Raw genomic sequence first — 14,935 nt, 5'->3', positions numbered from 1 at the left:
ACAATGTAAGATATAGAGGAGTAATTAAACAGCACAAACAGCACACATTTTTTGGTGGACACCAGAGTTTGTGTCTGTTGAACTGTTTAAGGTAAAAAAATACTCTAAAACAAGGAAAGTTTTTGAATTTTTGAAACTGACAGCTAAACCTGTAAAGGTCATGGAAAGTCATAGAATTTGAAGAGCTCAAAAGACTACAAACCCTGCCAGTGCATCCCACGTGAATGACCAGCTACAAAAGGCCCTTCAGGGGTGACTGGAATAAAGCCCCAAGTGACTTGTGGCAAACTGGTAAATTCTCCTTCTAAAAGCGCTTAAGTACCCAGAGCCTTTTTTCCAAGCAACCCTAACAAAAATTATTATATTTTCCATCACGTTGTCTGATCAGCTTTGGCCACCTAGTAACCCAGCATACAATTCCACAGCACAATTTCATATAGTGGTATTATAAACCAAGTACATCATTATTGACAAAGCAAGAGGTCAAGATGGCTGATATTGGCCAAGTATTTTCCATTTGTTTTTATGGACCAAGATAAAGTTGGGGCCAATAAGAAGAGGACAAAATGATGAGCCCAGTACTCAGAAATCTTGTCAAAAAAAGGCTGTGCTAATAAAGAAATTATTATGTGGCCAAAAAAAAACCTTTTATCGCAGAACAAAGGGGGAGGGGGGATCCTCAGAAGACAGGATTCTCTTTATCTTGCCTGCTCATCATTAGCCAGCTACAATAATGTGGCATTGATATCTTAACTATCTTGCGATTCTTTGGACCCAGATTTGTATTTCCTTTTGTAGGTAGCTCTTCAATTTTTCATGGAAGGAAAAAAAATTCAGCAAAATGCAAATAGTGCCTTATGGCATCAAGCACGTTTTAAGTTACTCTTTAGCACCAAGGCTGCTATGAGGGTTATGTTTCATTTTTGTCTTCATCATTTTCCTGATTTTCTCCACTCTTTACATTTGCATTGTTCTCTTTATTTTCCTCCACCTCTTCTTTATCCTCTTCCTTTGCTGCTACTGTGAGAACATCTGAATTAACAGCTGCCGCTGCGAGAGCTGCACGGTTTCTAGCAGCAACCACCAAACTATGAGGGTGTGGGGGAAGAACACCAGCCTACATAAAACAATTAAAGACAGTATTTTAGCCTCTATACTCTAATCAGTGATGCAGCACTTGCAGCTACAATGAAACAGTATTTCCTCTACTTACAAAATGTAAATACCACCTGAAGGCTTTTTTTTTTTCAGTGTTTCTAGACTTGCCACAAAATAAAGGAGATGTGGGAAAGTTCAACTAGTGTTTTAAACAATGAGAGATTTTAAAGTTGGTTCAGATTGTGATGTTTAGAAGCTTATTTCCATTTTGTGATAATTATCATTATGAGGGGTAATCTTCCCCCAACACCTCATCCTAAGCAGCTCCCAAATGGTCTATTAATGAAATTGGCTAGCTCAAAAAATTAATATTCCCATTTGTTTGACTGTCTTAAATGCTGGGTTTTTGCCGAATCAAAGTAGTTCACAATCAGCAGCCATTTTCTTTTCATTTTTAATGGGAAGTTTTGCAAACTCTACTCTGTCAACCACTTCAACACTTCACCAATACTAAAGCCACACGTTTGTCATCTTATTGATTGCCGAAATTCTTTGTGACAAGTTAACACGACAACTGCTGTAATTTCCCTACAAAATCAATCTGTAACTAAACTATATCAGAAAAGACACGGAGACAAACTGTTTGGCACAGAGAGAGGGTTTATTGAAATCAAACAACTATAACCCCCGAAACACAGCCAGGGGTGGCTGCCCAATGAGAACAATAACCTCTCCGCCCACCAAAACTAGGGTGGGAAGGGGGGGAAAGCTAAAACTATCGCTATAAGTCAGACCTAAGCATGAGAGTACAGTAAGCAACACTGACAGTAGACGCATATACTAGAGTGTAACTTGGGCTAACAAACACGTGAGCGAAAAGGCGCCAATAGCGATCGGGAAATTAACTATTTTGGAAGGCCTTCCAAAACAAAACAATTCCTAAGAGATACAAGAAAGCCCACACAATGAGCTGTTAAAGATGATGACACTTTTGTCACCTTTAGGCCAAAGGAAATTTTCCATTTCTGGAAAATTGAGGGAATTAATGTTAAAAATTGACCTATTCAGGAGACAAAAAAAAAAGAAATCTTATCTGGTTTAACCTGAGCATGGATTTTCACCTACAACATATCCACTTTTTAATTTTTTCTAATGATAAAGTGAAACTGCTGTAAAACAAGCTTTGGTCTTACCTAAAATAAAGATTGAATGGGGTCAGTGATGGTAGTGTTGGCAAAGAGTAAGAGGTGAGGGAAGGGGCCGGGATCAGTGGCCACCTTAACTTACCAGTCCTAGTAATATTGCCACAGGTCTTGAAGGCCTAGCTCCAACTGACAACCAGTATCTAGATTGATTTAAGTACAAAGAAAAAAAAGAAACAGAAAAAAATGTTTGTATGGAAAACGCATGCAGACGTTCATTAATCGGTCAGTGTAAAACGCAGACTGCGGACCAGGGGTAAAATGCAGACTGAGTGTAAAATGCAGACTGCAGAGTGAGAGTAAAACGCAGGCTGGGGTAAAATGCAGAATAAAGACCGTAGACTTTTTTAAACATTTGTGCTCCTTCTTCTCCAAATCGGTGAAATAGCTAGCCGGTATCAGTTACACACTTCGCTTCCTAGTTGAAGTGGATTGCACATTCGCCAGAAGTTTCAATGAACATCCGAACAGGTTAAGTCTGTGTACCTTGATTTGCAATACTTTCATAGAAGGTCATCCAAATTTCCTGCAGAACATCTTTCTTTGTTGTTGGAATGATTTACTCCCTTTCTATCGCCATAATTCCTCCTGTACAGTATTTTGGGTCAGCAGCTTCCATTTAAGCGTAAACATCCCTGGTCACGTATATCGAAAACTTCGCGTCTAAACTTGAAGCATGAGGTCTCTCGGACGGAAAAAAGGTTCAAGATTGCGATTATATTTTTTTGGGTCGTCGACAACGTTCTAGAGAAGAAAGTCCTGAATGGATTTGTGAAAGCAGATGTCTTCAAGTAAGTGTTCGTTTACATGTATTTGCGGGATTTTTTGACCCTTAAACCTTTCCACAACTACAGTTTATGCTCGGTCTGCATTTTACCCCAGTCTGCATTTTACTCTCAGTCTGCAGTCTGCATTTTACACTCAGTCTGCATTTTACCCCTGGTCCGCAGTCTGCGTTTTACACTGACCGGTTCATTAATATTCTTCATACAAAAAGTATAAAGTACCTGGCACTGTGGCGTTTCATAGGGTACAAAACAACTTAACAATAACTTAATCTCAAACTGCTAACCTTATCCTATCCATATTTAAACTTGCCAGCTTCTCATTCCTGGTGTTTGGCTCCGGATCAAATGTCCCAACCTATAATGAATGGAAGAATTAAGCTTCGTTAACAAATTATAATGAGCGAATGAACGCCGAACATAGTTGAACCCTCAGTATTAATTCTCGTTTTGAGCATTACTATACCTGCTCTAGATAGCCTCTGTTTCGAGGTTTATATCTGTTGGTAGCCACGATATAAAAGAAAGGCCTGTTTTTGCAGCCATAGAGGGCAAACCGAAGAGTTACTAAAGATTTTCTCATGCCTAAAACACATTTGCCAGGCGTTTTTGGACTACGACTCAAACCTGTAGAAAAACTGGTGACTAGCCTAGTGCCTAGACTTCTAGCGGTGCTTGTCTGTAAATCTGATGCCTGTCACGGTGAGTGTTGCGGTGAGTGTAGCTTTTTGAGACCATGGATTGAAACCGAGAAAAACACCTGCATTTTTATAGAGTTTTATTAAATTGATAACACAGTTATTACAAGGATGCATAACTGCAATGCATACGTTTTGAATGGCGGGTAAAAGTCGCTCTTCGAGGCTGCTCAGGGAAGATCAATGCACTTCCAAGGTTTGTTCAGTTATCCAAACCAGCTGTCTAAACTGCTGCTATAGTTCAGTTTTGTTTCAGTTCTGTTCATTACGTTTGTTATCGACCATGCTACAGGGTTATTACAGTTTCTTTTAATAACAACTTCTTTAGATTACAGTTCAGCCTCTGGACGACAGTAATGTTAAGCATTTATTACTGTCACTGAAGGACTTGGTTTCTTCGGCGCTTGGCCCAACTGGAAGGTAAGATAATATTTTGATATGTGATGCGCACGTGACTGTAATTGACTGAAATATATCCCATGTTCATGTTGATATCAGTCTTGTGAATTGCACAACCAAGCTGCTTTCTGGGAAGCTGAAGGGCCTATGTGTATCTTCAGTTGTTTTAATTTTTTACTGAAAACTGCTGCCAAGCACCCCCCCCCACCCTCTCCCACTTATAAGCCCGACCAGATATAGGCCCACTACAAGGCCCTTGGATAAAAGTGCCCCTCTGGCTTGTATTGAAAATGAATTCTATTTATTATGACATTTTGAAGTCTAATAAAATACCAGAAAAAGTAAAACATATTTTGAACAGTACTGCTGTAGCTTGTTTTGAAGCACTTTTTCTAGTCCAGTTACAGGTGGTGTATAAGCCCCCTTGCCAGTGATGCCAACTCTCCCGCTTTTGGCGGGAGACTTACGCTTTTTGGCCTCGTCTCCCGCTCTCCCGCTTTGGTACATAAATCTCCCGCTTTTTACGTCCGCTATAAATATTGAATACTTAGTAAAAAATAAAACAGACTTAGTTTGAGATTTAGCCCATTTTAGCTCAAAACTTGAATTTTCCTTATTCGCAGTACGGTTTCTGTGGCATTTTTGCATGTATTTAGTCGTTGACAAAGATTATTTCTAGCACCAAATGATGATTTCGAATTTTTATAGTATGTACATTGTGTAAGATGTCATAATTATAGTGTCCTAAGTCATTCCCATTGGGGGCTTGGTCAGTTTTTCAGGGGGGGGGGGGGTAGTGAAAAAAAGAGTCTCCCGATTTTAGGTCTCCAGCGGTTGGCATCTCTGCCTTGCATATAAGCCCCTCCATTTATAACCCCGCCTATAACCCCATACAAAAATGTATACGCCCATGTTTTTGTGACGAGTACACCCATTCAGAGGCTACAGTCCTGTATATTATTGATACAGTACAGTACCAAAGAGTATGGTTTTGACTCCTTGAAAAGCCCTGGGGATGAAGCTGACTCTTTTTGTTTTAATTGGGTGTAGTTTTTAGCCATTTTGGTGTCCTCTGAAAGAGAACAAAAATTTTATGTTCTTTGGATGGGGTATGTTTTTTAATTTTTTTTTGAGAACAGTAGTTAAGCTGCAATGAGGGACAAAAGTGTTGACACACTTCCGTAAAATAGCCCCTTTTTGCATAGTGGATATACTTATCCCCTTCCCCTGTCTACCCCAACCCCTTTCCCCCAAAATCAATGTTGAATTTTGGACCCTCAAGTCTTTTTTTTACTTCAGACAACATTGATTCGGGGGGTCGGGGGATTTACCGCGTTTAAAAGGAATGAAATAATAAATGAATTAAATGTTTCTTAAAAGCACCCGTTTTAAACAAGTGTGTCAACTACTTTTGTCCCTGATTGTCTGAAATATGTATCTGTGTTTTCCGGCTAGATTTTTGACGCTGCTGAATTTTTGTGCGATGACGTTACTCTATGGGCCAAATTGTTTGTTTTTAAACATCAATTTATAGAGTTTCGTCCTGATTTGTAGTATACGTAGAGTAAAATGTACAAAGCGTATGTCATTACTTAATCTTGTACCCCCGCGCGCGTTCCTGATACCCTGTCGAGTCGAGACGAAATGATTTGTGTTGTGATCAATGCCATTGCTGCGGATGTAATGTTTTCACAAGTATTATCAATAGTGGAAAAAGGATGGAAACATTAAGGTACAATGAAAATTGTTCTTGTAAATGCTTAACTTGAGCGAATGAAGTACTGCAGAGTAACAGAGGGGACATGCAATTATATTTTTGACATTGACCTTTGCCATTAGTGAAAGGACGTGAACAATATACAGGTTATGAACCTCATAAATGATGGGCCAGCCGTTTGTGCTGTGCCCTATATATAGATGTGTTGTTTTTTTTTTTTTGAGACCTTTTCTAACCTAACTGATCCAAACCTTTAGCGTAGGTAGGCGTCGAGGTTAGGTATGTACTTTTTTAATGATTTTACATGACCGCCTGCCATTTATTCAGTGGCATGATTGTTTATTGATGTTGGACGGACAACTATTTCATTTCCCAGCTCGTAAATCACATAATGCCAAAGAAATTGTTTTCAAAATAGACACACCAGTTTGTATCATCGCCAAAACAGCAATTACTTTGGCCCAGAAGTTCACCTGATGACAAGCAAAGCGGGATAACACGTGATCGATGACGGCCGTGCGCTGGAAAATTTTCCTTTTTTATGCGCTAATTCCTCACAAAAGGTGAAAGAAGATTCCGCTATGTAGAAAGTGCTTCGCAATACGTATTCTTGGCGAGAAAAATTCCAGCGATGTGGTGCAAATAAGGAGTTTCAACGGTTAACCACGAGAATACATATCGACATTAAGAGGTCATAACAGACTAATGTGACTTTCCGTTTGCCGAAACGTGGTTAACCGTTGTAACACGAAGGAAGCAGTGTTTTCCTCAGTTTGAGCTGTCGTTTTCTTTGAGAGTCAAATACCAGTTCACGTTTCAAAGCTCTCTTTTCATTTGAATTTTGGACCCTCAAGTCTTTTTTTTACTTCAGACAACATTGATTCGGGGGGTCGGGGGATTTACGGCGTTTAAAAGGAATGAAATAATAAATGAATTAAATGTTTGTTAAAAGCACCCGTTTTAAACAAGTGTGTCAACTACTTTTGTCCCTGCTTGTGGCCTGAAATAGGGTAGCCTGCTGAATGTATTTCTGATTTGTTTAGAAGACTAGCCTGATTTACAGCTTTGAACTTAAAGACTGACCTAAGCAACAAACATGGCTGCTTTGAAAAGCGCGAGGTCCAAAACTCTGAAGTTAGCATCATGTAAAAGTCATGAAACAGGTGTAATGACAAAACACATCATGTAGCAATAACGAAACGTCCATTAGCATAATATGACACCTGCGTCGCAGACGTAATTTAACCTTGGTTAGTAATGTCTACAAAGCAGCGTCGATATCCTCATTCTGGGCCTCCAACTGACTCAACCAATTACTGGAAGAGTGTTCAAATTTCCCTTCATCTTGATTGGCAAATCGACAGTGGCTTGTTTAACAGGCCAATCATGGCGTGTACTCAAATCCTGGTACACAGGTGGGGGCCAGAACAAGGATTTCGGCACTGTTTTGTGGACGGACTTAACCAGAGTTTAGTTTCCTCTGCAGCGCAGGTTTGTATAGGGTAGAGAAAATCAATGCACATGCAATGCATTTCGGTCTAAAAAGGGTAGCATACCACACATTCCCAGGAGTTACCCACACCCTGATGTTGTGGGTGGTCCTGGTGATAACTCAGATTTTTTGTCCATGCTGAGCTTAACCTTTACCATCTTTCACTAAATTTTTCTATTAACTCAATTTATCATCAGACTGAAATTCTTTCAGACTTCCTCTGGTGGATATGTGACTGTGACATCAACATCAAGCAGAATCTTTCACAGCTTGTCTGGCTTGTCACATCCCATACTGAGACTTATACTCTCAGCTGTGAGAGGACATTTAGATGCCTATAGTGATGGAGGACTTCGGACAGCGTTGCTTCTTTTGAGGTGTCGTTACATTAGTAAGGTTATCAATAATCTTTCCATAACTTATAATAAATCTTTTAACTGAGTTCTGTGAAAATGGTTGGTACATGTTCTAGCTATAGTGGGCTATAGGGGTTTTAAAAGGGGTTATTTAATACCCTTTTCCTTTTTCATATAGCTTGTTACAATCCTCTCTTGACCTACCAGTTCCAAGAGCCTTGGTGACTCAAATCAATCAACATTTGTTGGAAGCGATCATCAACCATTTACAGTCATGTTGCTGGAAAATGAAGATTAATATTGGTGACATGAAGAGCATGTTGTCCATCGTAAACAGTATTGTCGGTACTAAACCTGCTTGTCACCTCAGTGAAACAGAGAAACGTCATGTTTCTGTGCTTATTATCCAGGTAACATTCAAGATTTTCATGAATTTCTAAATAAACATTCTACATTCTTATTTAGTGTTTTTACATGTAGTTAATGTGCAGTACTGTCAACTCTCCTGGATAATCCAGGAGACTCCCGATTTTGAACCATTTTTCCTGGTCTCCAGATTAGAGTCTGAAATCTCCTGAATAGTTGCCGAAGTTTGCTATTTCTTGTAGATTGGACTTTCTGTCAATGAAACTTCAAATATTTTGTGTTGTTTGAGCTATTTAACTTTTAACATTGAACATTTCCTCAGAAACTCCAGTATGCCATTGTAATACAAGCAATAATGTTATTGGTGAGAAGTAAACCAATCAGGTTCAAATGTTACAATTCCAACAACATCTTTTCCGCATATGTGTTTTTGCACAAATGATGTCATGTTTCATGCATTATGACATCATCGATTATCCCTCCCCTGTCAATTCTCAATATTTGAAGATGTTAGGGGTTGACAGCCTTGAATGTGGATCAAGACCAGCTTCCACCATTTTATGGCAAACAGTCAGGCCCCAGTTGTTCAAAAGCTGGATAGTGCTATCCACTGGATAAATATCCAGTGGATAAGTATTAGGGAAACCAATTGCACTATCCAGTGGATAGAGATTTACATGTATCCAGTGAATAGCATTTAAAATCCACCTTTTGAACAACTGGGACCAGCTGTTTGAAAATATAAAAAAACACAAGAGTTAAAATGTACCTTGTTCTGCAGTTGTGCTATTAGAGAACAGTTACATTTTTCCCCCTGCATTGAGTTTATGAGTTTATGAGCTGTCTGACTGGAGAGAGGCATTTGCCAAAATAAAATAATATTCAGAGTCAAAAAGGAGTTTGGTCGGCCTTCACTATGGCTCGACTTAGGCTGGTAAAATTTGGCAACAGCTTGAGCACCCAAAGTGCATTAGCGATATTTAAAATTTCCCGCACCCTGTTAACTGATTATTACTTTCCTTAACATTCAGGCTTTCCTCCAGTCTCTGCCAAGTAGCACAAATAACGCACCTTCTGTAGGTCTCAAACAAGCAGTGCCGGTACAAATAGTAACTTTTGAAGGAGAATCTGTTCAAGACTCAAAGGTTCTGCCAGGTCTTCTCATATATACACCTGAAATTCCAACCTTTCAACAGTGTGGAAGGACTCTTGTTAGCCATGGTGCCAAGGTAGCCTTGTATAATATATCAATGGCTGGAGATACAGATGAGTGGTTCTCAAGCAACATAAAAACAGAGACAGTGAGCGGCAGTTATGATTTTAGTGCAGGAAATACTGTCCTTCTTCAGCTGTTAAAGGTGGCAGATTCTTTGCTTGACTCTGGTGTTAATGTCATTGCTTGTCAGAAGTGTGTACACCCAGCACTGAAGCGGTATTTAAGAGACAAGGTTTGTTGTTGTTGTTGTTTTTAATAAATTATATAAGCTTTATTGACCAAGCGAGAGGTCAAGATGGCTGGATATTGGCCAAGTTCTTTTGTACTCTTTTATGGACCGAGACGAAGTTGAGGTCAATAAAAACGCAAAAAGGACCAGATCAATATATGTAACCATCTTGACCGAACAAGCTTGGCCAAAAAGAGAACTTTTTCTTGTGGGACTAATGCAGGAAATTCCAAGCGGGCAAGATGCGCGAGTAGCCAATAAGAATGGAGTACTCACTTAATTTTGCCCAATCATGGATTCTGCCATATAATGTAATCTTGTAAACCTAGCCTGGAGGTACAGATTGGCTGAGACCTCAAATATGGGATAATTAGTCCATAGCTTATGAAAGGTAGGTTACTGTCCACTTCAAGATGGAAAAAAGTGAAAGCAATTAGTTTCATGTGTGATCAGTTAGAATACATTTGAAAGTGATTTTATTTTTCTCAAGAAAGTTAATATTGAGCAGTGGCATAATCTTAGACAAAAAGGTAAAAAAATCCTAGTGATCTATGGTTTTCATAGTATTTTTTATTGTTCTGTTTGAGATTTCTTGTTTGAACCACCAAAAGTTTAATGGTTATTTTATTACCTTAATTTTTTCCTCTTTTTTTTTCTTCTATCTCAGGGTGCATTTGTGTTGGAACGTTTGTCTATTCTTCACATTTCTGCTGTTCAGCACCTGACTGGAGCTTCAATCCTTAGTACTTTCGACACAGATACCCCCGAATCAAGCTTTGGGCAACTGGGGAAGATTGAACATGTCGTGTTGAATGACAAGAGGTCAGTTGAAATTCTTGTCATCTGTAGTTCTCATACTGCTTTATAAAGAAAACAAACTTCTTCACGCCAGGCTTGTCAGCTTATCATTGTGGTGAAGCTTGCATGTCTTCCCCAAGAGCTAAGTTGGGGGGGCTTACTCCTTGCAGGTCCAACCATGCTCACTAGGGCCAAGACCAAATGTCGAACTTTTGTTGTGTTTAATTTTTGTTTTTCTTTTGTTTCAACTTCACTAACATACATTACCAATGATACTCAAAGACAAAACAAAAACAAAAGTTACCTGAGATATATAAAAAATTAAGTACAATACTTTTGACGAGACGAACCAAGGTTGACTGCTGGATCAAACATTGAACTTAATTTTAATTCAATGGCATGAAAAAGTTTACAGTCATACAGTAGAACCGTACCCTGCTTTGCAGAAACATGGGGGTTTATTGGTGTTGAAGTAGAGCAAGAGACGAGTGCACCCCCTCCTAAAAAAAATGCTGGATCCGCCCCTGCTCAGTCAGACGAACTTTATCTGAGACAAGCGTCAAATTTATTGAACAGACTTAACTGACTTAACTCACTCAAGCCCTATCCACACCAAAGTTTAAAACCCTTTTCCCACAGAAGTGCACATACATTCTCCTGTTAAAGCTGTTTTACTTATTGTGATTTTATTGATGACAAACTTGGTGCAATTATGTAACATGTTAAAGTCCATTCGAATTCTGTGTATAAGCTTGTGTTCTAGTTTTGCATTACTGTGTTTCTTTTTTTTAAAAAACAACCTACAGTGGAGCCCAGTTGATATGAACACCAAAGGGACATGCCATAGTGTCCATGTTATCTGGGTGTCCACATGAAGCTGCTTATTTTTAGAGAAAACATTTGAGATTTTCAGGGTCAGCACAAAAGATGTCCATTATACATTCGTCCCACATAGAAGGGTTCCACTGTAGTTAATTTAGACATGTTCAGTTGGTGTGAATGGAGCATCAGTTTGGTTTGTCACATTAAAAAAGTTTGAAGTCTTGACTTGGCCCTGGGTAATCAAGAAGCCACTCCAGATTAAGGACTCCGGCTAGTCTTACAAACTATTCTCTGAAAGCTCCGGTTGCCAGCCACTCATCCTATTTGTTTCTCAACACTTTTGCTTGACAAAAACAAGCTTAGGATTTTCAAAAACAAAGTTAATTTGGGTAAATAAGGCTGTCTTCCTTATGGCTAAAACTCTCTCCATGATCGCTCAAAATGCACTGGGATGCAATTTGTGGGGCCCTCGAAATTAAAATTTCCCTGGAGAACCCTCAACTCCCAGTGGAAGGGGGCAGCTCCATACCTACAGCTGTTTACCCCACATGTGAAGATCAGTGCTTTGCGCCATTCGATTTAATCTATTTCCGCGTATCAGAATTTTTGTCTCCTTGTACTTTAAATTTTCTGAATAACTCAGCGTACTGGTTGGGGGTATGGCATGAGGACACTGTAAAAAAGTAGTTCCCACTAGTGAAAAATTAATTTTATTCATGGATTAGGAGAGGTTATGTCAAACACTAGGAAGAATGTGTTCTCTGCATTATCCAAAGAAGTCCAAGAATAAGTAAACATTTTAGAAGCTGTTTCAAACACTTGTCATTGTGTTTTATCCTCTTTATCCAATGACCTTGAGGTTCAAAAGAAAAGAAATGGAGACACGTATTTTTCTCTTTTTTTTTGTAACAGCTATCTACATCTTCTGCCACACTCTTCACAAGAGTCACCATCTGCTAGCACACTTTTGCTGTGTTCATCAGATGAGACTTCACTAGATGAGCTGAAGATAGTCTGTGAAGCATCCATGGTTGCTTTGCATGAGACACTGGCATGCCCTTATGTTTTGCCTGGAGCTGGGTGTCTGGACACACATTTGGCGTCATTCTTGAGACAGTATGGGTACAACAGTGGTTCAAAGATTGCTACTAAGTTCGGCTGCACTAAAGGTAGCTAAGTTTTTGATGTTAACAGGGAAATAGGGTTTGTTCAGGCCAACATGTACGCCTTTCAAACAAGCTGCAAACTGAAGCAAAGCAAAGAAGCAAGGTTCATTCGACCCTACCTCAGATCTGGGTTGTGACGCGTCATCAGTATTGAATTTCTGCGTTCGTTTCTCAGGCGTCATTTCGGAGGGAAACCAGTGGTAGCGTCGCCAAATGTCGGCTGTTTTCTCAGGCTGAATCCCTCTATCATCTAAGCGTTTCACGGGCGAAACAGAATCACGAAGAAAGCGCAGAGCTTACACTAGAAGGGAGTCGCAAGTTTATTGCGTGGCTAGTTTTGTAGGAAATATGACAAAGTCGGGACTTGGAGATGATCTTGCGAATTCTGTTCTTAGGTATTTCTGTTGTCAATGTGAAGCCGTAATTGGAGAAATTGAAAAGAATCCCAATTTTCAGTGAAAGTTTCAAGCTTTCAATTTTCAAGCTAAGCCACTTTCATGAATTTAGTTTCCGTTCTCACACTGAGTTTTTTTCTTTTAATAAGGTCAAGTTGTTACTGTCATCAACAACGTGGCCAGTAGCTTGGAATCTTTGGCCAGGAGCCTTGAGCATGATGGGGGTGGTCATCTGACTGACTCAGCCAATCAGCATCATTGGAGTGTTCCACCTGGGGCACTGGAACTAAAACCCAGCATGCCTTGCTGCACTTGTGGTCTTGTGTCACATGATGAAACTATGTGGTGGAGCATCATGGGAGATATTGAGGGTTGTGTTTTGCAAGACTCGTGCGACGGTGAAATTAACCATTGCTATACTCCAGATGCTGGAGAGAAGACTTTCGATAACTCAGTGCTGGATATGTTTTCAATGAAGACAAACTGTTACAGAACTGCGTTTGAAACTGCTAATGCTATTTTAAGAGTTCATTGTGTAATTTGCAGCAGTATTGCTGATTAAAGTACATCAGATAACTGGAAATTGTCTTTAGACACGAGGAGTGAGTTTAGGCTTTCATTTCGTGACGGAAAGAGAGAGGGAAAATCAGGGAAAAAGAACGCCAACGTTTTTCCTGCTTTCCTTCACGTTCACCATTATTGTTGCCTCAAAAAGTGGCAGTGGCAACAGTTAGCTAGACTGTGGGGTGGGATTAGGTTCCTTAGTGGGGGTGGGAAGACAAAAAAGGGGGTAAAACAGCAAAAAATCGGCGAACGAAACGAGCTAGTAGTGGACTGGGGAGGGAATAGGACCACCCTTTTCCCTCCGTAGACTTCCGGTCGGCTTGCTTTGCTCGCCCATTTTTTTTTTTCGCCATCGCCGATTATTAAAATTTCCTCCGATTCGGGATTCCGTAAGCAAAAATTTCCTGGATTCCGGTATTTCCTAGATTATCGGCATTTGGTTCTATTGAAAACTTAAGTTTGGACGGACGAACGGGCCACCCTCCTGTTTCTGTAAATCGGCGTTTTGTTTAGCTAAAGTAAGGAAATTTAGTAAGTGCCACAAGGTTACTGACGGGTGTTATTTTCGCTCCTAAGTGCCACGCTTAGTCGAAGGCGACGCTCTTCGAAGTAGGCTATATGCCAGGCTATATGCAAGGCCCAAATCGACCAAATTTCTGGCGAAACGGCTTCCAGTGGCTTTGGGCAAAACGACCTGATACTAAATATTGATAAGAAGTCAGTTGGCAAATCAACAAATTGAATCGAAATGGAATTTAGATATGTTGGTTTTTGAGTAGAGGGGAAAACCCGAGTACCCGGAGTTGAGAAAAGCCTTTACAAGCAAAAGCAACTCGCACATTGCATGTGGCGTCCACTCCTTTCCTCCTGCATAGCCTGTGTACAGACCCCGCCCCCTCCCCTCAGGAAAAGTCGGAGAAGGGGTTCATGAGGGGAGGGGAAGTCCTCACTCCTGGACTACGTAGCCTGCGTGGCAGGCGAAAAAAGGGGAGGAGGAGGGGAGGGAGAAAAGTGCGAAAGAGGGGAAAAGGAAACCTTACCCTCTCTCCCCAGTCCCCCTCTTTTTTCCTTCCTCCCTATCCCCTTTTCCCCTACCCCTTTCGCCGCCTGCTACGCAGGCTAGGACTAAGGGCCTCTGGCACCCTGCTAGCAGAGCCACTCGCTTTTGGCGTACTCCAGAAACACTCTGCATGAATCGAGTAAGATCTTTGTTGAGCAAGCGACTTCAAAGGTTTGACGTGATACAGGCAGAGCCTCTTTTTCTCCTCCTCTACTTGCTGGGCCGGGTGGGTCTCTGGGAACAAGAATGCTTGTTTACAATGGGAAGGGGTAAGCTTTACGGCTCAGCCAAAACCAAGCGTGCCCATCCGCCCCCGGGCATTTGTTTGGCATTTGTCATTTTGTTTTGGAAAACCTGCAAATGCCCCATGGTTGAGCCAGGCGTTCATACAAAACAGCGGCGGATTCAGGGGAGGGTCCGGGGGCTCCGGACACCCCCCTTCGCCCCCATCAGATCTGACGCTTGTTTCAGACTGAAATTCTTACATCGACAGGATCGTATATCACTTTTTAACTGGCTGGTTTTTTTTTAATAAAATGCGCGTTGCATTTTGCATTTTGCCTATGTTTGCC

The 14,935-nt window shown here is 40.5% G+C and overlaps 2 protein-coding genes across 3 annotated transcripts; one reads left to right on the top strand and one right to left on the bottom strand.

Annotated features, from left to right (window-relative positions):
• Positions 1-189: 189 nt before the first annotated feature.
• LOC140938577 (small ribosomal subunit protein bS16m-like) lies at positions 190-3,700 on the bottom strand. The gene is made up of 4 exons (XM_073388069.1): positions 3,552-3,700; positions 3,373-3,443; positions 2,386-2,443; positions 190-1,117 (listed from the first exon to the last, which is right to left on the bottom strand). Exons 1-4 carry the CDS (start codon positions 3,666-3,668, stop codon positions 911-913), a joined length of 453 nt encoding a protein of 150 aa, XP_073244170.1. The 5' UTR covers positions 3,669-3,700; the 3' UTR covers positions 190-910.
• Positions 3,701-3,832: 132 nt separating this feature from the next.
• On the top strand, positions 3,833-13,322 carry LOC140938564 (molecular chaperone MKKS-like). 2 transcript variants are annotated; one of them, XM_073388056.1, is made up of 8 exons: positions 3,833-3,979; positions 4,112-4,203; positions 7,589-7,768; positions 7,926-8,157; positions 9,310-9,561; positions 10,226-10,380; positions 12,091-12,347; positions 12,889-13,322. In XM_073388056.1, exons 1-8 carry the CDS (start codon positions 3,923-3,925, stop codon positions 13,299-13,301), a joined length of 1,638 nt encoding a protein of 545 aa, XP_073244157.1. In that variant the 5' UTR covers positions 3,833-3,922; the 3' UTR covers positions 13,302-13,322. The 2 variants fall into 2 exon arrangements, with proteins under 2 accessions (XP_073244157.1, XP_073244156.1); XM_073388055.1 differs by having other exon boundaries at positions 9,145-9,561.
• The last annotated feature ends 1,613 nt before the right edge of the window (positions 13,323-14,935 follow it).

Source organism: Porites lutea, chromosome 5, assembly GCF_958299795.1.
Source record: "Porites lutea chromosome 5, jaPorLute2.1, whole genome shotgun sequence".
In the NCBI taxonomy this organism is placed as follows: domain Eukaryota; kingdom Metazoa; phylum Cnidaria; class Anthozoa; order Scleractinia; family Poritidae; genus Porites; species Porites lutea.
This window is presented reverse-complemented; position numbering and strand designations above follow the sequence as displayed.

What these genes read in the sequence shown, in the direction of transcription:
- LOC140938577 (XM_073388069.1), bottom strand. Translation starts at nt 3,668, where the DNA reads ATGAGAAAATCTTTAGTAACTCTTCGGTTTGCCCTCTATGGCTGCAAA. An exon ending in TTAAATATGGATAGGATAAG is followed by an intron (nt 2,444 to 3,372) that starts GTTAGCAGTTTG and finishes AAATCAATCTAG; the next exon opens with ATACTGGTTGTCAGTTGGAG. An exon ending in TGGCAATATTACTAGGACTG is followed by an intron (nt 1,118 to 2,385) that starts GTAAGTTAAGGT and finishes TGTTTTATGTAG; the next exon opens with GCTGGTGTTCTTCCCCCACA.
- LOC140938564 (XM_073388055.1), top strand. Translation starts at nt 3,923, where the DNA reads ATGGCGGGTAAAAGTCGCTCTTCGAGGCTGCTCAGGGAAGATCAATGC. An exon ending in TTTCTGTGCTTATTATCCAG is followed by an intron (nt 8,158 to 9,144) that starts GTAACATTCAAG and finishes CTTAACATTCAG; the next exon opens with GCTTTCCTCCAGTCTCTGCC. An exon ending in GTCGTGTTGAATGACAAGAG is followed by an intron (nt 10,381 to 12,090) that starts GTCAGTTGAAAT and finishes TTTTTGTAACAG; the next exon opens with CTATCTACATCTTCTGCCAC.